This window comes from Halichoerus grypus, chromosome 1 (genome assembly GCF_964656455.1).
Source record: "Halichoerus grypus chromosome 1, mHalGry1.hap1.1, whole genome shotgun sequence".
Lineage (NCBI taxonomy): Eukaryota > Metazoa > Chordata > Mammalia > Carnivora > Phocidae > Halichoerus > Halichoerus grypus.
In genome coordinates this window covers 139,511,227-139,533,840 of record NC_135712.1, presented here as the reverse complement: position 1 = coordinate 139,533,840, position 22,614 = coordinate 139,511,227, and the positions used below count along the sequence as shown (strand labels likewise).

Below are 22,614 nucleotides of genomic sequence, written 5' to 3'. Positions count from 1 at the left end.
GATGCTTTTTGGTCTTTCCCCCCCGCCCCACCCCCCTTATTTGAAATTATTGACCACTTTCTTGAAATTTTGTAATTTTCTCCATCCTGGATTTCAGGGTATCATTTCTTTGGGTTTTCCTCAGGATTTCGTCTTTACTCCTTCTGTTTTTTTCTCCATAATTTCTTTTCCGTTTTTGAACCTTTTCACTGAGCATATTGACCAGGACTGCTGTCTGTCTTTGGAGCAGAGATATGTAATTTAGGTGTTGGACTTATTTATCATATCTAAAGTGGATTTACTATGTGTAGAATTTTCTTTCAGCTTTAAAATCCTTATACTCAGTTTTTTTTTTTTTTGTAGATTTTTCATGATGTAGCCTATAAAGCAAAAGACAGAAATGACCTCTTATCTGGAATTGATGAATTTTTAGATCAAGTAACTGTCCTACCTCCAGGAGAGTGGGATCCTTCTATACGCATAGAGCCACCAAAAAGTGTTCCTTCTCAGGTAAGAATCCACACAATTCTGTGAATTACTTTTTCTTAGTTAAAATATTTTTGAATAGGTTAAACATTTTTATGATTCAAAAATCAAAACTATATATAAAAAGGTACACTCAGAGAAGGTGTACTCCTACCATATTCCATTTACCTTCTTACCCTGTACCCACCTCCTGTGAGAGGATCATTTGTTACTAGTTTTTTGTTTATCCTTCTAATTTTTATTCAGTACAAGGAAATAATGAATATAGTCCTATCTCTTCCTCTTTCTTACCAAAGTTAACATACCACATGTACTGTTCTGCACCTTGCTTTTTTCATATAACAGTATATTCTGGAGATTTGATCATAAGATACCAGAAATAGTTCTTGTTTTCTCACAGCTTTGTTATGTGTCATTTATGGATATCCTGTAGTTTGAGCTATTCCTGGGCTCAGTCTTTCGCTTTAACAAAGCGTATCACAATATTGATATGCCAATTTAGTCTTGTGCAGGTGTATTTGTAGGGTACATTCCTAGAAATTGGATTGTTGGCTCACATGGGAACTTATAATTTTAGTAGATATTACCAGAATCCCTTCTTACTGGGTTGCACTGTTCTGGACTCCCACAGTGATGAATGCCTCTTTCCCTACAGCTTCACTAACAGTGTGTTGTCAGACTTCCAGATATTTGTCAGTCTGATAGGTATCGTTATCCTATGTCAGGTATTATAAAGTGGTTTTAATTTACATTTATGTAATTAGTGAAGTTGAATATTCCTGGTTATCTTTAGTTCATCCCTCCCAGCCCCCCCCCCCAAAAAAAACACCTTTTCTTAACATTGAAATCATTTGTTGATCCTTTGGAGTTTATTATGGTGTATTATGTGGAGTATGCATCCAACTTTATAAATTGCTGCCTTTTTGTTCCAATTTATTAAAAAGTTAAGTGTTACTGCCTTACATTTTCTAAATTTCCATTTGCATTCAGGTCTGTTTCTGGAATTTCTTTTCCATTGGTCTATTTATGGACCAATTCCACACTTTAATTTCTGAGGCTTTTAACATATTTTAATATCCAGTAGGTCTAGATTCCCTCTTGACCTGTCCATTACTCTTGCTTTTCTGAATTTTCTTGGCTGTCTTTGCATGTTTATTTTTCTGTGTAAGCTTTAAAATCAGCTTTTAATTTCCAGAAATAAAACCTGATTTTTCAAAAATTGTGATGGCAATGAAATTTGTAAATGAACTGAGGGAGAACTGACATCTTTATAACATTGAATCATTCAAGAACATGGTATGTTTTCCCCCACTTGTTTTCCTATTTCAAGTCAGTTCTTGTGTCCTTAAGGAATGCAATAAAGTTCTCCTTATCTACGCTTTACACACTTCTTGGTGAGTGTATTCATAAGCATTTTGTCTTTATTGTCTCTATTGTAAATGAGGGTTTTGTTCCATTATATCATCAGTTTGTTACTTTTAAATTTGAAGGCTGTTTGTTGCTGTATATTTCTTTTTTATCCTCCTCCCTTTCTTAGTTTTTTCATTGTATGTAATAGTTTTTTGGTCATAATCTCTGCAGTCAGATATTTTTATCCCTCCTTTTCTCATTCTTCCAGCTCTAATACATTTTCTGTTGTCTAATTGTACTGACTAAAATTCTAGTAGTGTTAAGTGGTAGTTGACTTTATTTTTTTTTTTTTAAGATTTTATTTATTTATTTGACAGAGAGAGACACAGCGAGAGAGGGAACACAAGCAGGGGGAGTGGGAGAGGGAGAAGCAGGCTTCCCGCAGAGCAGGGAGCCCGATGCGGGGCTCGATCCCAGGACCCTGAGATCATGACCTGAGCCGAAGGCAGACGCTTAACGACTGAGCCACCCAGGCGCCCCTGGTAGTTGACTTTAAATGGGCATTTTTCTTTTTTTAAAATTTATTTATTTTAGAGAGAGAGAGTGGGTGCATGTGAGCAGAGTGGGGTCGGGCAGGAGAGGGAGAGAATCTCAAGCAGACTCTGCTCAATCTCATGACACTGAGACCATAACCTGAAGACTGTAACTTGAGCTGAAACTCAGAGTTTGACTGAGCCATCCAGGCGTGCCCCTAAATGGGCATTTCTTAATTTGTTCTGAGTTGTAGTCCGTGTCCTTAAAGTTTCTCTCATTAAGTCACTGACATTGGGGGTCAAAATACATTTTTATCATGCTAAGAAAGTATCCTAATTTTTGTTTCATTGAAATTTTTAATATAAGTGGATGTTAAATTTTTTCAAATGGCTTGTTAGCATCTCTGGAGATGATTGTATAAATTTTATTTATCGATTATTGTGGTGAACCATACTAATGGATTATATAATATGAAAACACTCTTGTGTTGATAGAATAAGCCCAGATTCAGCTTCAGAGTGCTGGTTGTCTCTGTCGAATATTTTATTTGAGTTGTTCGCATCACTGTAAGTAGATTGGAGTGTAGTGTTTCATGATGTCTTCACGCTTTGACATCTTTGTTATATTTGTTTCATAAAAGCAGATTTGTAAATTTTCCTCTCCTTGTGCTTTTAAAACTTTAAATGACTTGGAATGATTTGGTTTGAAAAGTTTGGAAGAATTCCATTGTAAAATGTTCTGAGCCTGAGTCTTTGGTTGTATGGTGGGCTTCAGCAATGTGCTTATTTCTTCTGTGGTGATTGGCTTGTGTAAGCTTTCTCTTTTTTCTGGGGTCAATATTAAGTTTTCTTAGAAAATTACCTATTTCCTGTTTTTCTGGTGTCATTTTTAAATTACATATTGTGTATTACCCATTTCATCAAAGTTTTTTCGTTTATTTGCATAGCGTTGTATAGTATCGTCTGTGTGTGTGTGTGTGTGTGTGTGTGTGTGTAGAAAATTTCTCAGTTTGAAGTTGCCTCCTTGTCATATCTTTTGCTGAGTATTAGCTAATGGTTTATCATATTTTTTCAAATAGAGCAGCTTTTACAACTTATTTCAGTTTTCCCTTTTTAAAAAAGTATTTCATTTTGTGACTCACTTTCTGCTTTTAGCTGTTTTATTTCACTCTGTTCACTTCAGGAATTTTGTTTTCACATTTCCTGAGTTAGATATTTAATTCATTTATTTTTATCCTTTTGTTTTTCTTAATTTTAGAGCTTAATTTTCTTGAATGATGCTTTTGCTGTATCCCATGGATGTGATATATAGTATTTTCCATTATTTTTGCTTTTTAGGAATTCTATAATTTTGTTCTCTTTCCCCTTTGAGCTAAGATATAAGTTAGTTTTAATTTTGACATTTTCAAATGGTAATCTTATAATTAGAGATACGTTTTGCTACTCTATAAATATTGAACATATAAACCAAGTAGTGTAAGTTTGTAGGTCACCCAGAGCTTTTGACCCAGGAGGAACACCCCTCCCCCACCTTTCTCTCTCTCCTTTCTCTTTCTGTCTCCTTTCCTCTTGCTCCCTTTGTCACACACAACCTTTGACCTCTAGATGTAACAAATTAAAAGTTAGCTCCTTTATCTTCAAGTGAGGGGGTGGGGGCATCCTTTTTATCATGAGAATCTTGAATTAGTAGTAACGTTTAATGGGAAATTTATTTTTATGAAAATGTGTTTAATAGCTCTTGTACTGCTTATGTCTTCAGGGAAGTAGTTTGGTAAAAGAAAAATGGCATTTACTTTTTTATTAATGTAAGGTATACTTTTCATTAGTTAGCATGAGCAATATTTTAAATATTCTGGTTGGAGAGATGTTTTATTGGATATTTATTTTCCTATTGCTGATTCATAATTTGAAATGGTGTGTGAATGTGTTTTATAGTATATTTGATATTAGAATACAAAATACAAAAAGCCAATCATAAGCTTAAAATACTAATAGAGACAAATATTAGACACTATTCTAAAGTGCAATTTATTTAAAGTAGAAGTTTATATCAGGAATCATTTTTTCTAGGAACACTGATTAGATATGTAATCAATATAAGGTCTCCTGTTCCCTCTAATTCAAGGGTACCGTCTTAGCTTTTTTAAAACAGAATTCTGAAAATGTGCTTTTTGTGAAATGCAGGAAAAGAGAAAGATTCCTGTATTTCCCAATGGATCTGCCCCCAGCTCTGGTGATACTCCTAAAGAGGCCGATCATCATGCTGGGCCTGAGCTACAGAGGACTGGACGGTGGGTATAAATACTGATTCATTGCGGGAGTCTTTTGGGGGGAATAGGGGTTGATTTGATGAAGGCATAAAAATTCTTTTTTTGGGCAATATATGGAAGTTAATCTTACACAGTGTTTTTTTCATATTTAAAAAAGTGCATTATTTTGTAAGTGTATGATGTTAAGGAAAATTATGCATTTTAAAATAATTTTACTAGTATATACTTGGATTTTGTGTATCAGGCTTTAATTTAAAGTGAAAATATATGGATCATACATTAAGAATATCGAGCAGTTACATAGTATATAGGGTAATTTGCATTACCTATAGAGAAGGTTCTTGAAGAAGTTGTTGAGTGCTATTAAAATTCTTGAAGGTAGAGAATTATGGGAACAGAGAGGAATTGTAACTGATATTTTTTGTGTGTGTGCCTAGACTTAAAACTCTTAAATGAGCATTATATCCTGAGATAATGTAAAATTAGACAGTGAAGCATAATTAAACCATGGTAATGAGCTCTAGAAACCTAGTTAGAAAAACTGTTGAAGATGTTAATTTTTGTAATATAGAAGTATTGCTGGGTGCAAACATTGTCTTAAAATATTTTGTAGAAGTAGAGAAATGTTACGGTATTTCCATACTGTAGCAAAGCACGTAGATATTGACTCTGTTATCCACTGGTGGTTGCTGTGAACAGAAGAGATTTTGAATCTTAAATATTTGTTTAGCAAATCAGGTCATTTTATACACACACATTATTAGGGGTATTGATGACATGCCTAAAGAATACTATATAGAAGAAAAATAACAACTGGCATACTGAAGATAAAATTTAGAGAAACTTAAACTCACATTTTATTCATTCATTGTTTATTCATTATATTATAGTCTCTGTAACTATCATAGAGAATAAGACTGCCCTGGTGCGAAAGGTAGTGGTCTAGTACTAGCTGTTAGTGTTATTTCTTCAGACTTCAGACTGAGATAGGGTTAGTGACTGAGAAATACCAAGTCAGGCTCCCATTGATTTCATGGTCTCTCACGAGAGCCTCCTATTGATCAGTTATTGATTTGATGAGGCCGTTTCATTTTCTAGGTTATCCTTTTTTATTGCAAGTTGATTTCCCTTGCTGTCAGATTATTTATAGAGTAACTTAACACTTGTCAATGTGTGTTTAGTATTTATTTCAGTATTAACTTTATAAAAAGGTAGAATGGTAAACCTTGAAACATCCAAAGCATTTTAAAGCATAAGATTAATTTTTTGGTGTATTTTCTACAGAGTGATTGTATGTTTTATGAGTCACAAAACCTTTTTCAATTACTGATTTGTCACTAGCATTTACTGAGTACCTACTATGTCCTAGGCAGTGTTCTAGACACTGGTGATAAAGGCAGTGAACAAGAAAAAGTCCCTACCCCTCACAGAGCTTATATTAGATGTATCCAAGAGTCTGACTTAAAAAAAAAAAAAGGAAAAAAACCCCAAAAAAACAAAAAAACAAAACACGAACATTGAAATGGTAAGGCTTTGATGTGCAAATACAGATTTTAAACTTCCTAATTAAAGCCTCTTAGTTTTATTAATATGCACATAAGCTTGAGTACATATTCAGCAAATTAAATGCAGTGAAGTAGTTTTTAGGCTTTTCTCCTGGACAAGAAATATTTATGTGATTGAAGTACTAATTTTAAAAGTCATTAAAATTATTTAATTCACTACTGACTGAGTCTAAGCACAACGTAGTATATTCATATTAAAGGGTATTTGGGGACTTATGATTTATATTATAATTGCCTTCCTGATATTTCTGACACTTGCCTTTAAGATTTATAATGTAGATAATAATTGATAGAATTGCTTATGCACATTTTCATGAATGGAGTGTTAGATCTTACTGATTTTTATTGTATATTTTCTTGTACATTTGTGTCTGAAATTACATTTACTCATATAAAATCATTTGCCTGCAGTCTTCTCAATATATAGTCCATAAAATATAGATGTTTATGTGTCTTTTAACTTAATGAGATCTGCCTTTCCTCTATCAGTGGATTAGACTAAATGAGTGTATCTTCTATAATTTATATCATGATTTAAATAGGATATTAATTTTTGTTGACGAAACACTAGGCACCAGCAGTTTTATGTAGCCCATAGTTTTAGTTTGAACTAGCTAGAATCCTCTAGTGTACAGTTTGACGAGTTTCATCTCACCTATTTAGGCTTTTTGGTGGTTTGATACTTGACATCAAAAGGAAAACACCTTTTTTCTTGAGTGACTTCAAGGATGCATTAAGTCTACAGTGCCTGGCCTCGATTCTTTTCCTATACTGTGCCTGTATGTCTCCTGTAATCACTTTTGGAGGGCTGCTTGGAGAAGCTACAGAAGGCAGAATAGTGAGTACAAAGATTGGTAGTGGCCAGGCTCTTAGCTCTTCAGAGGCAAGTGTCTGTATGCATTTGTCTCACTATTCATACTTTCATTTGAAGAGTCTACCCACAGCATGATTAACCTGTCCCAAAGCAGACTTCCCCCAAAGGTAATTGCTATGGAAAACATGGGGAAGCCATTTGAGCAGGAGAAGATGCACAGTTGAGGTAAAAAAAAAAAAAAAGAAAAAGAAAAAAAAAGAAAAAGAAAAGAAAAAAAAGTTTATCCTGGCTTGCTGGATGAATGGTTTTATAAATTGAGTAAAAGGCTTGTATTGTCTCTGTTGTGGGGAGTGGGGAAGGGTTGGCGGTGGGAGACAAATTGAACTGATGCTGGGTGGGTCATGGGTGGGGGAATTTATCAACCGGGCTACTTGATATCCTGTAAGGCAACATAGGATTCGTTAGAGCCATGTAATTAATATTAACTCATCACCCCTGGTGGGTAGGCCCTGACTCGACAACTAGACTTTGGAAGTTGTAGACAAATGGTGGATTTTTAGTGTTGTTTATTTTGCTGTTATTAAATTTGTGTGAAGGTAGATAATGTTTTAAGTATAACTGAAAACTGAATCCATATTTTGATATGACTAAAATGAAAGTGTTTATGAGTTTTTGTTCTTGGTAATGCTGTGTAAGGGGCTGTGGGAGGCATGATAACAGTATCCAGTGCTTTGTAAAATCTTGAAAGACTTTTTGTTTATATACATTTTAATGGCATTTAAATGAGATGATCTGTAATTCTTGAGTGTATTTTATTTGATTGTATTTACTCTTGGGAGGAAATACATTTTTTACAGATAGAAGATTAAAAAAATAGCCAAAAGCTAAGTAATGATAATTATTGAATTAAAATACTTTGTGAGCTGAACATGAGACAAACTTGACAACTGAAATTTCCTTTGAAACTCAATTTATTTTTGATTACTTAGATTCTTGTACCTTATTCTGCAATCATTGTATCAGGGAATCTATTTTTAGTAAGTTGCTTTTATGTGCTGTGCTGTCTCAAACTGTACATGTAACTCTGCTGGTCCTCCTGGAGATGTGTCTTACCTGTTACCATCACGGAAATGCTGCTGCTTGCTCTCGGACTGTCCTGCACTGCCTGCCCTTCTTATCCCACCATTTAATACCACGTGCGTGTGGTAGTGCTTTAGGCATCGGAGGAATATAGACAGGTGTAAGATGGATCCTAGCCGAAGAGAGAAAGATAAGCTAGTGTGCACGTAGGTAATACGTCACGGGGTGCTGTGCCGCACGTGAGTGCAATCAAGGAAGAGCTGTAGCAGCCGAAGTAGCAGGAATAGAGAGACATCAGGAGTGTTACAGAGGAAAGTGATGTGGAGATGATGCGTTTGTTTTCAGGTGCTTTATTGGAACCTCAAGTTCCAGAGTTTGTCGAGTGGTAAGGAGGAAAAATAAAGGTTGGGAATAGATGAGGTTAACAAGGGAGAGAATTTATAGTGACTGGAGAGGGAAAAAGTAGGAAGTTACTCTTTAGGTTGTGGACTAGAGGAAGAATGAGAATGAAGAGGAAAATAGCTGTGCAGATTAGCCACGGGAACCGTCAGAACTTCAAAAGAGGAATCAGGATGATGTAATCTTGCAAAAATCAAAATAGAGGCTTTGAGAAAGAGGAATGAGGAGCATGGCGTGGTCAGTGCCATGCAGTGGAGAGGTGTAGTACGGGGAAGATAACCGGTAGGGCTTCTCATGGGTACAGTGGAAACTTCTGAATGTGGTGAGGGGAAGGCAGGGTGGTGGGGCTATGATTTCTTTAGGGAGAGAGACCATTCAGTTTGGGGATGAACATAAAAACAGTTGAGAAATTAGAAAAAGAATAGATCTGGGTGAAGGAACTAGGAAATGTGCCAATAAGGGGTTGGGAGAGGAGTGGCGGAGTGGTGAAGGGAAGGTCTTCATGTGGCAGGTTCTGCCTTTTCAACATGATGTTGGGAAGGGAAACTAATTTTGTGCCTATTTCCACCCCGCCCAACCCCTGTTAGCATTTCTTTATTTGCCATCTCCCTGCTTCTCTTCTGAATTTTTTGCTTTCTATCTCTAGATACTATTTAGACATTTTTTTCTGCTTAAATTCATTCCTAAATTATACATATTCTAATTGAGTTAAGGATTTTATAATGGCTTAGCAGTTAATATGGACACTTCGTTTTGCCAAAGATATGTGAGTTTGATCCTATTTTTATAGTAATAGTTGAGTAATGCTTTTACTGCATACTATTATTTTTGTGATTTTGATTTTGGAAGATGCTGTTATTGCTGACGATGAGATTTACTGCCGTTTGTTGAGTGCATTCGGTATGGCAGCCTGTAGGCTTGCTAGGTATTTTCACAAACACGGCTTCATTAAGTTCTCCTGGCTATGGTCACTCCTATTTAAAAATGAGAAAGGTTGGGCTTGAAAAGTTTGAGATATGGCTATGGCTTAACGTCTAGTAGTAATGGGTCTCCTGCTCAAATCTGGTTCTGAAGCCCGCTCTTGCCTGCTGCTGTGCTGCCTGCCAGGTCCAGGAGGGGTGTTTCTCACAAGCTTCTTTTCCTTGCTTTACCAATGATGGGCTTTTCCTCTCTCGATCGTGCCTTCCAGTTGACCTTGATGTTTGTAGATGGTAAACTGCTCTTCTCTTTCTGATCCCACCCCTCTGTCTAGTGGCATAGCCTCTACCCCTTACCATCTAATAACCTAATCAGTTAGAAGGTAATATTGGTAGTGCTACAGAATCGACACTAGTTTTGATTTAAACTTTCCTGAGTCTTTCATTTTCTTATTTTATGTTTTTTACCAAGCTTTAATAGTAAGGTACTTCTTCATTTAATGGTTGCTGTGAGTTTTTTAAAGAGATTTTCCATCTGTTTCAGGATAAAAGCATTTTATTTTTGATAATCTGTTGGTTAAGCCCATCATATAAGATGAATTTCTTTAAAATGTGTGGAAAATTGCTCTTATAGAAATCATTTTGAGAACGTTAGCATCACTTGTTAATTTCTGATTTATTTGAAAAAGTTTTTTTGTGCACACCATATGGAGTATTTACTATTTTTTTTTTAAGTGAACTATTTCAGACATAACAAAAATATCATCTTTGTACTCCCCACAAGCTTAAGAAATGAAATACCTATAGATAGAAAATCTCTATGTCTCTCTTCCCTTTACTCCTCCCTCCTGGCCTCCCACAATACTGTTTTGAATAAAGGTTGATTATAAAAGTTTACTTTTAATATGAAAACAAAGCAATATTCCCTATGTATTTAAAGTGTATTTGTAATTTTCCATATTTAAAATTTAAATTTGACTTAAAAGTTGTGTCTGCTTTATATTTTTAACTGCTTGATCAGTATTTTTATTTTCCAGATGTCTTACATGTATTTTAGTAGGTTAGAGATATGTTTATGATGTATTACTTCTATTCATTTCTTTTTTCCTTAAACAGAGTGCAATAGAGTCTCTTTTTGGAGCATCATTAACTGGGATTGCCTATTCGTTGTTTGCTGGGCAACCTCTAACAATATTGGGGAGCACAGGTCCAGTTTTAGTGTTTGAAAAAATTTTATTTAAATTCTGCAGGTACGTAATTGTTATTTACCTATCACATGTGTTTACATATGTGTATAATTATATTGTTTATTAACTTAGTTAAAAGTGCATTATGTATTTAGTAGCTGAAAAGGAAGATCTGATCAATATATATGTATTTTCAGTATTTTGGGGCTACCGTGTGGTTGACCCTACTCTGGTCCCTACCATTATTCCTACCCCAGTCACCTTGAGTATAAAATCAGTGGATTTGAGTCCTGGTCAACAAATCACTTGGACAATAAGAATCCTTTGTTCTAGCAAATTTCAACCCACTAAGAAGGTGTTAATCTAATTGTTGATTAGTAGGTATGTTGGTCTTATAAAGGAATTTAAAAAAGAGGTGGATCTTGGAGGTTCAAGCTGACTTTATCAGTCAGGCCTGTTTACCAGAAGGAACCATAGCTGTCTGTTGAGGTGTCAGTCTCCACTGGCAGGGTTGTTCGCAGTGGGAATCAGAGTAGGGTACTGTAGACTTGGGATTTGACATGGTCAGTACTATTCCTTTTGTGAGACAAATGCAGTTGAATATTTTAGCCTGAAACAACTTGATCCTATTAAATATTTGATGCATCTAACTCATCTTGTTCTGATTCTTTCCTCACTGAACAAGCTGATTCTGATTCCAGTCTGGCATGCTAGCTGCATAGACTAAGAGAGAATGCAATGAAGTGTTCTGGACCCTGTGGTCTTAAAGTAATTTCGTACTTGACATTGAATTTAAAAAATGAAGTCACTTTCTGCGGTGACACTGGTGGTAGGAGGGATGGTATTGGTGGTGGCAGTGAACGGGACAGGGGTGTGGTTATCATGTTGACATAGAGCTTCTGGGTCTTCAGAGAGTCACATCCAGTTGACCTGTAGAAGGTACATCTGTCATTTATTCCTCAGAACTGATTTCAGAGTGAGGTCTTTATTTTTGAAATATTAATTGCCTGGTAGACTTTCACTGTAAATCTTTTATATAAGTAAAATATAACCATTATAATTTTATTATCTTCAGTTATAGCAGAAACATACAGAATGCTTTCTTTAGTCATTATTGTTATCCTGTAATTTGCTCTTTTTAGGAATCTTATGTTTTTATACTCTTTTTATTGCCTGTTAATGAAATTTTAACTAAAGATATACATTGCCGTGTGTGTATATTGATCATGTTCACGTTTTTTCCCTAAACAGAGATTATCAGCTTTCCTATCTGTCTTTAAGAACCAGTATTGGTCTGTGGACTTCTTTCTTGTGCATTGTTTTGGTTGCAACAGATGCGAGCAGCCTTGTGTGTTATATTACTCGATTCACAGAGGAGGCTTTTGCGGCTCTAATTTGCATCATATTCATCTACGAGGCTTTGGAGAAGCTCTTTCATTTAGGAGAAATATATGCATTTAATATGCACAACAATTTAGATGAACTGACCCACTACTCGTAAGTTTTTCTGTTTTCCCCAGTATTAAAATGTATTTTTGGGACGCCTGGGTGGCTCAGTTGGTTAAGCGACTGCCTTCGGCTCAGGTCATGATCCTGGAGTCCCGGGATCGAGTCCCGCATCGGGCTCCCTGCTCGGCGGGGAGTCTGCTTCTCCCTCTGACCCTCCTCCTTCTCATGCTCTCTCTCTCTCATTCTCTCTCTCTCAAATAAATAAATAAAATCTTTAAAAAAAAAAAAAAATAAAATGTATTTTTGCAGAGATGTCTGAGCCAAAAAAAATGCATTTTTTTGCATTGTGATGCTCATTGTATATCTAGCTGTAACTACCCAACTAGCCATATGGAGGTTGACTTGTTTGTTACAGATGAGATTTTACCAGAGCACTCAATGAACATAAATACAGTTGGACAAATTCAATCATTTTTATTCCCTGAAACAGCTTATTCAAATGTATGTATTTTTGGTCTTCTGTTTGAATCAATATAATTTCAGTTGTTTGGTATTTGAATCAGACAGTTATATTAGATCTTGTATTCTTTAGCCAAATCCTGAATGTAGGATGTAATATTTCTTATATATTTCTTTTTCTTTATATATGTGTGTATATAACTGGGATTGCCAATATATACATACCTACATTTAAGATTTTAGTTATTTATTTATTTGAGAGAGAGCAAGAGAGAGCACAAGCCGGAAGGAGAGGGAGAAACAGACTCTCCACTGAACAGGGAGCCCGATGCGCCAGGGCTCGATCCCAGGACCCTGGGATCATGACCTGAGCCGAAGGCGGATGCTTAACTGACTGAGACTCCCAGCGCTCCTGTTTCTTACATTTTTCATGTTTTGCACTTTCATTAACATTTTTGAAGTCTGATAATTTTTATTTGAAGTTATTTTTAAAGTATAATTTCAGTACACTGTCATATGCTATTTGGTGTGCAGTATTTTCTTTGTGATAAAATCATGAATTGAAAATATTTTAAGACTCTAGAATAAAATAAGATTTGAAAAGTAATTATAATAGTTACAAAAGGTTGGCAAATATATTCAATAAAGTCAAATAGGTTATTAAAATTAAATGTATCTAGGTAGATAGAGGCCTGTATTTGCTGTCTTGAGCAGTCATGCTTGGTGTAAATGTGATCCTGCATTTGATCGACTTACATGGAGAAAGTGGTTACCAACAAACAAGGGTACAATTCCCTCTTTCTGCCTACGCAAGTCCCAAATCCCTGTGTTCTCCCCACTTCCCTCCGTTCCTTCCTTGCATACTCAACTTTGATGGACAGAGTAGGGAGGGATATGAAAATTTCTATGAGACATTGACCTATTTGAGGAGACTAGAGACACTCTGATGCCAATTCTGTTTTGTGCTATTTTCTTTGCTCTTAAACTAGTTAATTGTTTAACTGTTATTCTTGGTTTTTTCCTCTTTCCCTACTCCTTTGACCTTCATGAAGCATGGCTTTATAGCTAGTGCTGGCCAATCAGAACAGTGTGGTTAACTGAGTAATTACATGTGATCATGATTCGTTCAGCTGACATCCTGTGAGCATTTGCAGGCACTGTGTTAGCGGTGTTGCATAATTCATATCACGTGTGACTTAATTATTCGTATCATAGCCCCTTTTGTGTATGAAGAAACTGAGCTCATGGAGATTAAAACCTGCCTTGGGTCAAACAGCTAGTAAGTGATAGAGCATGGAATGAATCCAAAGTCCAGCCTCTTGCCTGTTCTCAAAACAGCTCATAATCTAATTGGAAATATTCCTGTGTGTTTCTTCTTTTTATTTTTTATTTTTTAATTATTTTTCTTCTTTTTATTTTTTAAATTCACATTTAGAGATTTCTTTGCTTGTGTGTGCTTCTAGCTTTTCTTTAGGGGAGCTAATTCTGGATATAAACTGAACTCTCTGATCTCCTTATGACCTTCCTAGTCCTGTCCTGATGAAAAACCATGTTTCATTTATTTCTTTAAGATGAATCTTAAGATCAGTAGAGGATGAGCATGAGTAGGTAGGGCTTGTCAGAGTACCAAGCATTAATAGGAGCATTGCTTTTTTTGGGAATCTGTGTGTTTTGCGTATGTGTGGGTGGGGAGGCAGAGCAGCTCCCCTTAGGTAAGATTTAGTGGAGAGTAACCTTGCTAAACATGGTGGTATCTTGTCATATTTTTAAAGAAAATGGTATCCTTCCCCAAGGGATATATCTAACAGGTTTCATTAAGATATTCTGTAAAATATCATTCTGTTGATACTGATTAGTTATGTTTTATTTACATAAGCCAAATCTTGTTCCGTTCCATTGTTTCTGATGTGTTTTCACTTTCTAGTTTCCATGCATTGCAGCATGGGAAAAAGTTTAATTAAAAGCTACCACAGGGGTGCCTGGGTGGCTCAGTCTGTTAAGCATCTGCCTTCGGCTCAGGTCCTGATCTCACAGTCCTGGATCAAACCCCATGTCTGGGTTCCCTGCTTGGCGGGGAGTCTGCTTCTCCCTCTCCTCTTGTGCCTCCCCCAACACGTGCTCTCTCTCTCTCTCTCTCAAATAAATAAATAAGATCTAACAACAACACTACCACACTGTGTGATTGATTTAATAAAATGTAGACATGAAATGCAGGACCCTTAAAATTTTATCCTGTTCTCGTTTCTCAGATGTGTATGTGTTGAACCTCCTAACCCTAGCAATGAAACTCTAAAAATATGGAAGGAAAAGAATTTAACAGCAGATGATATTTTCTGGGGGAATCTCACTGTTCCTGTGAGTACATGATGAAATAAAGGATTTTGCAAATATTAACCTAGTTCTTTAGCTTTTTATGAGTAGACCTACATTTTCTTCTTGATCAGTAGGTATGATATGTTTTCAGAATGTAGTGTTGTGTTGAGCAGACAGGAGTTACCACATGTTTATGTATCATGTAGTAAAAAGTGTAGGCTGAAAAGAATGAACCTGGTAAGGGGGATAAAAATGGACTAAATGTGACTTCCAAGATTTAATTATTAAAAAAGTGAATATACTTCTGGTTTCTAATTCCATGTAGATTGATAAGTTCAAAGGAAGTGTCTGCTGGGACTCTGGTTGCACAAACTGGAGTTGACAGAACAGCCAGCATCCATTTGTCCTGCTCTCCGTGTATCAGTTTATCTGCTCCATGAACATCTTATTTAGAAGATCACGAGTGCTTTCCTAATGTCCTCAATGTCAAACTGAACTTTAACTGTGGTCTAGTAGTCTACTCTGTAGTCTTGTCTGTAGAGGCTAGTGTAACTTAAGCACCTAAGAAAGGAAACAGGACAAAAACACAATGAGCACCTACTGTATATTCCCAGATTGGGCTTTGGGATTAAGACATAAAGTGATTCTGGCAATATCAATTAAAACCTAGATCTCTGGAGCTTCTCTGGTGCTTTTTATATCGTATAAGCAATTACAAGGCATTGTTCTCTCACTAAAGATAATAGTTATATTATTGGAAGGGTATCATGTAATTGGAAGGATATCGATATATCATTGGAAGGGTACCATCTGCAGTTTTATCTCAGTGATAATTTAAGTCTGTATGGTCCAGTACAGTAGCCATTGGCCACATGTGTCCATTTAAATTTAAGTTAAATACAATTAATTAAAAGTTCAGTTCTCAGTCGAATTAGCCATGTTTCAGGAGCTCAGCCAGTTCATCTGGCTGCTACATTGGACAGTGGAGATAATAGAAATTTCCATCAGCACAGAAAGTTCTGTTGGACACTGCTGATTTAAAGCATATTTATTTATCAGTAATCAACTTAGATTAAGGCTTGACTGTTTTATATTTAAAAAGTCAATTTTGCTACGAAAGAGGTAGAGTTAATAGAGGTGCTCAAATGAAAGTGATCTGTTAAAAAAACCTCATTTCAAGTTGAAGAGGAGGTCTTGATATTACAGATACAGGTCTTTTGTGTGTTTTCTTGATATTAAAAAGGCCCAATGTTTTTGTTTTTGTTTTTATACTTATAGCTTTTATTTTTATGATCTGTGTTGTAAATTTGTACCTTTACTAATCTCAGCAGTTAGAAATTGAGAATAGTGGAAGCTTTGACTATTTTTCTCTTGGTAAACCTGAGTTGTGTTTGTTAAAATGAGTCTCCTCAGAATATAAGTAAGAGAAAAATGACATTAGTGGAATGTATCATTGTTAATCTCTGGTTGCCTTTCAGTATTTTTTCCCCGAAAGGAAAATTAGGTCAATAGATTTCTATAATTGCATTATGCCATATAATTAAGATTTTTTTAAAAATAGAAATACTATTTGAATGGTTGCTTTACTGCTTTTAATCCCATGGTTTTGAGTTAAGTCAGAAAAGCCAACCAGTTTTTATTCCTGATTTGAATTTAGCACTATACCATTTTTTATTCAGCATTGTAAATAGACGCAGTAGTAATTTTCTGTCAGTTGCTTTTGTTTTAAGCGACTTGTTTAGAAGTAAAGGAAAGATAGTAAAATTGTGGACCAGCAAGAATGCATACAAAATATTTGGGAATTGCTATTCACTCTGAGGCATTCACTAAAGGGAATATGGAATTGAAAGGAAAGGCCTGTGTGGTGTAACTTGGCAAAATACTGTATTTCAGTTCAGTGACTTAAGATACACATATTTTTCAAACTGTAACATCTCTGAACTCAGGATATGTTTACAGTTGAAGTTGACTAGGCAGTGTTTTTTCTTTCTAAGTGAAATACAAAATAATGGCATGTCTTCAATCACTAGCATCTTTGAGTCAATGGAATTCATTGGTAATTTATTAGATACCTGAGAATCTTCTTCATTCTCTCCTTTTTCTCTTTTTTTTTCTCCTTTTTTTCCCCAGGAATGTAAAACCTTTCATGGTGTATTTGTAGGATCAGCTTGTAGTCTTCATGGACCTTATATTCCAGATGTGCTGTTTTGGTGTGTCATCTTATTTTTCACAACATTTTTTCTGTCTTCATTCCTCAAGCAATTTAAGACCAAGCGGTATTTTCCTACCAAGGTAACTGGGGTGTGATTTTGGAGTCCTGATAATATTCATGTTTTTAGTTTTTCTTACCTTGGCTTATTTCAGAACAGTAATACATTGTTTGGGGTTAATGGTTGATATCAAATAGTTGTAAAGAACTTATTTATAGTGAAAAATGTATATTACGTTTCTGAACTAATACTAGGAAGATAATGGTACCAGGAGGAATGGGATGGTAGTATGTTAGTTGTGAAATGTGTTTCTTTTTAAAAACCTTATTCACACTTTCTAGTGGCATATTTTAATCTGACAGATGAGCATAATATGGAAAGGACACATAGTTTTTCTGTGTTTATTTTAACATAATCCCTTTAATATAGGTGCGATCGACAATCAGTGACTTTGCTGTATTTCTCACAATAGTAATAATGGTTGTAATTGACTACCTTGTAGGAGTTCCATCTCCTAAACTTCACGTTCCTGAAAAATTTGAGGTAAGGATTAAAATATTTGGTTATCTGTTACTTGGGAATACCAAACTATTTTAAAATTAGACACGTTATAGGAATATATACATGTTTTTTCTCACATACATAAAAGATGACAAGATGTAAAGAGACAAGTGAACCTATTTAGGAAGTAAGCAAGAAGGTATCAGAGTTAGTCCCATCAGGGAGAGTGAATGAAAATACTCATGGTAAGTACTTGGGAGTCATTTAAAAAATTTGACCCTGCTGTTGTAGCTGGAGTTCATGATGTATTTTCCAGGCAAAAGAAACATTCTTTATTCCTTTATAAGGAAGTGACTCAAACTTGAATTTAAAATTGTAATGAGGAGATCCTAGTTAAATTTCTAGTAGGGTGGGGTATCTGACAGTAAATGGAATGCTCCATGTCTCATTTTCCAGCAGAATCAGGAGAGAATCAAATATATTCTTCCACAAGAAAAATGATTGTAGCTGTAGCTATGTTGTACATAATATATGTACATTTATATGTACATAATATATGTACATATGTATATACAATTATGCATATGCATAATATAGCATTCAAGAATTGTTTTCCCTTTTAAGTAGGAGTTGGTAGCTTTTGAATAGTTTCTGGAATTTCCTATAGTTGAGTATTTGTGTCACTGGTTATGTTTATCTTTATAGCAAATTATATGACTTCTTTTAAAAACAGAAGGTTTAAAGGGGATTAGAAATAAGGAATAAAATGAATATAATTTTAGTCTGTTTTATTTCTCATGGGACAAAATTGTTTTTAAAACCAGTAGTCTCCAAAGTAGAGTGCATGGGTGGAAAATGATCCACTAAAATTATATAGAAGGTCTACTTAGATTTTTATTTAAAAATAAGAAAAATTTAGCTTTATAATACTTACTATATGAATTTTACTATGGAAAACCATTAGTAACCTAACATAAAAATGCTTATAGAGCCATTGAGTATACTCAATTTTATTAAAAAAATTTTTTTATTGTTTTGCTGCTGGAAGTATGTAATAAAATTTGGATACCTTTGTTTAAAAGCATAGCTATATGAAAGTCTTTTTTTTTTTACCACGTCTTTTACCAAATGAAACTATAAGTTAATATTGGTTCAAAATATTACATCATGATGTAATTTCCCTTAATCCTGGGCCCAGTTCCTTATTTTCATCCCTAAATATATTTTTGTTATTCATTTATTGATCTAGCTTTCAAGTAGCAAACTGATTTCAAGGGGCATAAGATACATTTGGGGAAGTAAACCAAGGAACACTTAAGAACTTGTGCATTGTATAGATAAAAAATTTTAATCATGTACAGTTTTGAATATCAAGCAGCTTAATGTGTATCGGTGTGGGAAAATTGGAATACCTGCATTTGAAAATATTAAATTGTCCTTTTGTATTGACAAATGTTTTTGTGAAGAAAAAACAAGCTTACAATGAAGTTTAGGTAATGAAAACATGTTTAGATTTCAGTATATCCAATGCCCTCCAAGAATATTAAACTCCTAGGATCTTTTACAATTTTTTGTTATAAAACAAATTTTACGTTACAGCTTTGGAATGTATTTGTGTCTGATAAAGTGCCAGATATTTGTCAATAGATGCTTTGGAAAAATATGTCCTGAGGCCCCTGTTCTGATGTAGTACTGACCCTGCCAAGATAACTAGTCTGTAGGATCTTCAAAGCAGTTTAGTTTAGGAGTTGATCTAGTAGGTAGATTGACGTCACTTTATTTAAAGTAGGTTAGGAGCATGTTGAAATGACACTCTGCTTCACTTACCTATTTGTCTATAACAAACCTCCCCAAACATAAAGCCTGTAAAACAGCAACCCCTTACTTGTTCATAAATAGGTGGCAGTTGGTACTAAGCTGGTTTGGGATCTTTGATGTGGCTGCAGTCATCCATTGCTTTGATGGGGGTAATATGTCTTTATTCCCATGTCTGGGAACTCAGATCAGATGGCTGAAGCAGCTGGGGTAACTGGCTCCCTTCTCTCTCTCACCACATTGTACCTCATCCTCAAGAAGGCTTATCCAGGCTTACTCAACAGCTTAATCTCAGGGTTTCAGGAAGGTTAGAGAAGCTGCAAGTTCCCTTGAGATCAAGACTCAGAAGTTGCACAGTGTCACTTTGGCTTTATTTTGTTGGCTGAAGTAAACCATAAGGACATCCTAGGTCCAAGGGGGAGGAAATGGATTCCACCTCTAGTTGGAAAGATTGACTCCATGGCCAAGGGACCTGCGTTGAGGGATGGGAAGCATTCTTGTGCAGATAATTCACCATCCATTCCAAGATTTAATCTAGTTCTTTCTAATCGCTTGGAATTTCTTGGAATAGACACAGCCTATGTTGTAGAAGTTTTGTGCAGTAGGAAGAAACTTCTTTCTTTTTATCTTTAATTTTTTAACAGCCTACTGATCCAAGTAGGGGCTGGATCATAAGCCCATTGGGAGAAAATCCTTGGTGGACTTTATTAATAGCTGCTATCCCAGCTCTGCTTTGTACCATTCTCATCTTTATGGATCAACAAATTACAGCTGTAATCATAAACAGAAAGGAGCACAAATTGAAGGTAATTTTAAAATTGTGTGTCAGGTTTTGTAATTTCTTCAAGAGTTTGAGGTATTTTCATAATGACTGGAACATTAAAAGATGTGAGATCAAAATTAATTTTTTCTCTGTTTATAAAGTGATACAGAATTTTAACCTAAAAGAACAGTTCAGACTTATAAATATTCATGTTCATTTCACTTTTCAGAAAGGAGCTGGCTATCACCTTGATTTGCTCATGGTTGGTGTTATGTTGGGAGTTTGCTCTATCATGGGACTTCCATGGTTTGTGGCTGCAACAGTGTTGTCAATAAGTCATGTCAACAGCTTGAAAGTTGAATCTGAATGTTCTGCTCCAGGGGAACAACCCAAGTTTTTGGGAATTCGTGAACAGCGAGTTACAGGGCTAATGATTTTTATTCTAATGGGCCTGTCTGTATTCATGACTTCAGTACTAAAGGTAAAATCTCTATTGCAATATTTTAAAATCTTTTTTGTCATAAAATTATACTTGGTTGTATGAAAATGAAACATGAAAATATCTAAAATTAGTTTCATTTCCTGGAATTTACTTGGAAAATAATATTCTAGTATATGGTGTTTAGTATGGGAGGCATTTCAGTGTTAGATGTGTCCATCTTAGAAATACCGTAAAAGGATAGTATTAAAGACTATAGAGTTTTGGAAGGAGTTAATCCATGGCTTAGTTATGATCTAAAAGAAGAATATACCCAGAGGATTTTATAGGCATCTTAGAGGAAGTAATAGTGAAATATGTTTGACATAGTTATTTGACCAAAATGTGAAAATAATTGCTATTAATTAAATAAATTATTCTTTCTGATCAACTAAATGAAATAAAGGTAGTAGCGCTCATTAGAAAACAAAAACAGGGCGCCTGGGTGGCTCAGTCGTTAGCGTCTGTCTTCGGCTCAGGTCATGGTCCCAGGGTCCTGGGATTGAGCCCCACATCGGGCTCCCTGCTCGGCGGGAAGCCTGCTTCTCCCTCTCCCGCTGTCCTTGCTTGTGTTCCCTCTCTCGCTGTGTCTCTATCCGTCAAATAAATAAGTAAAATCTTAAAAACAAACGAACAGCTAATATAAATGAAGTATGCAAGAAATTAAACTTTATGTTAAATATCTTTTAGTTACATCTGGTTTTTACTATACATATCCTAATGAATCTAGTGATTAAAAAACATAATAATAGCAAATGTAGCAAAGTATCTAATCTGAAATTTTCTTTTCATTGTGGAAGAGCTCAACTCCATTTTTTCCCTTGGTGTTTTAGTTATTGCAAAGAAAACTATTAAGTAAAGAGTTGTGTACATTTATAAATTGGGGACAATACTTGGAGTGTTGTGTATGTATGTTATTATATTAACTAAAAAAATTAAATACTAGAATTCTTTGGCCTTCATCTTATGAACTTTCTAGCAACTGACTAATTCACCAGATATTTGTTGAGTACTTACTCTGCTATTAAGACTGAGGAAATAATAATAAATAGGATATATTATTGTCTGCTTTTCAGAACTTGGCAGTCTAGTTGGTGAAACAGATAGGTAAAGGGATATTTATTGCATTGTGGTGAGTGTATTGTTAGAAGTACTTGACAAAAGAGGAGAAAGATTTAGTGCACTCTTACAGGGATATTGTCCCTTACTAAGGAAGGTTGCCTTTAAAATTTTTTAAGTATTGACTGTATATAGGCAGAAAAATTCAAATAGAACATCAAGAAAGCCCTAAAATGAAAACTTAGTCTCCCTATTTTCCCTTACTTTCCAAAAACAACTCTCCAGAGGTAAACTCTTTTGAACTTTTTTGTTTTTTTAAGTTATATTGGTGGTTACAACCATTATAGTTTTACATATTTTTATAATTTTATTTTTTGCTTTATTATTTTTACAGAGTCTCTTTGCCTAAGTTTAGTCTAAGGACGACCTCTGGGAGTCCACAAAAGCAAAAGTATTTGGGGAGCGTGTCCTCAGTATACCTTTGAAGAACATAAAGGGGTCCTGAGACTAAATACCTTGGGAGTATGTCATGTAAGGTCGGATGTTTTATGAGGATTTAGCACACTTAAGTGGCCACCAGCCAGTCTTCCTTCCATCACCTGCCTTTGGTTGACTGCGTTTTTAGTTTTATTATAATGATTACCAACATTTGCATTTTGTGCTGTAATTATAATTAAACTGTCCATGCTTTTTCTGTAAGTTAAATTATAAAAATGTAAACCCTCTGGGAACACATAAGCAGTATTATGATGATACACATGTGTTCACTGAGGACTAAGCAGTCCGATCTGCCTGAGTGGAGGCAGAAATATACCCTATTTCCCTAAGCTCCTATTGCTGCTTGAAGAGTAACTGCCCAAGCCTTAGGACCCAATAAGTTTTCTTAGCACCTATTACCTTCCCTTACTTTAAAAAAAGAATTGCATATACTATTTCTTTTTCTTACATCTTTTTTTTTTTTTTGCATTGCTAAAGGAATTCCTAATT

General features: G+C 35.1%; 1 protein-coding gene across 7 annotated transcripts in view; it reads left to right on the top strand.

Moving 5' to 3' along the window:
- The window catches only part of SLC4A7 (solute carrier family 4 member 7), a 105,424-nt gene that overhangs the window by 63,475 nt on the left and 19,335 nt on the right, over positions 1 to 22,614 (top strand). For all 7 annotated transcript variants that reach the window (XM_078072561.1, XM_078072565.1, XM_078072573.1 and 4 more), the window contains 10 exons: positions 343 to 489; positions 4,533 to 4,639; positions 6,847 to 7,021; positions 10,510 to 10,643; positions 11,832 to 12,077; positions 14,738 to 14,843; positions 16,932 to 17,093; positions 17,441 to 17,554; positions 19,972 to 20,133; positions 20,320 to 20,571. In XM_078072561.1, the coding sequence (XP_077928687.1) occupies positions 343 to 489; positions 4,533 to 4,639; positions 6,847 to 7,021; positions 10,510 to 10,643; positions 11,832 to 12,077; positions 14,738 to 14,843; positions 16,932 to 17,093; positions 17,441 to 17,554; positions 19,972 to 20,133; positions 20,320 to 20,571 (1,605 nt within the window). The remainder of the gene's footprint in view (positions 1 to 342; positions 490 to 4,532; positions 4,640 to 6,846; positions 7,022 to 10,509; positions 10,644 to 11,831; positions 12,078 to 14,737; positions 14,844 to 16,931; positions 17,094 to 17,440; positions 17,555 to 19,971; positions 20,134 to 20,319; positions 20,572 to 22,614) is intronic.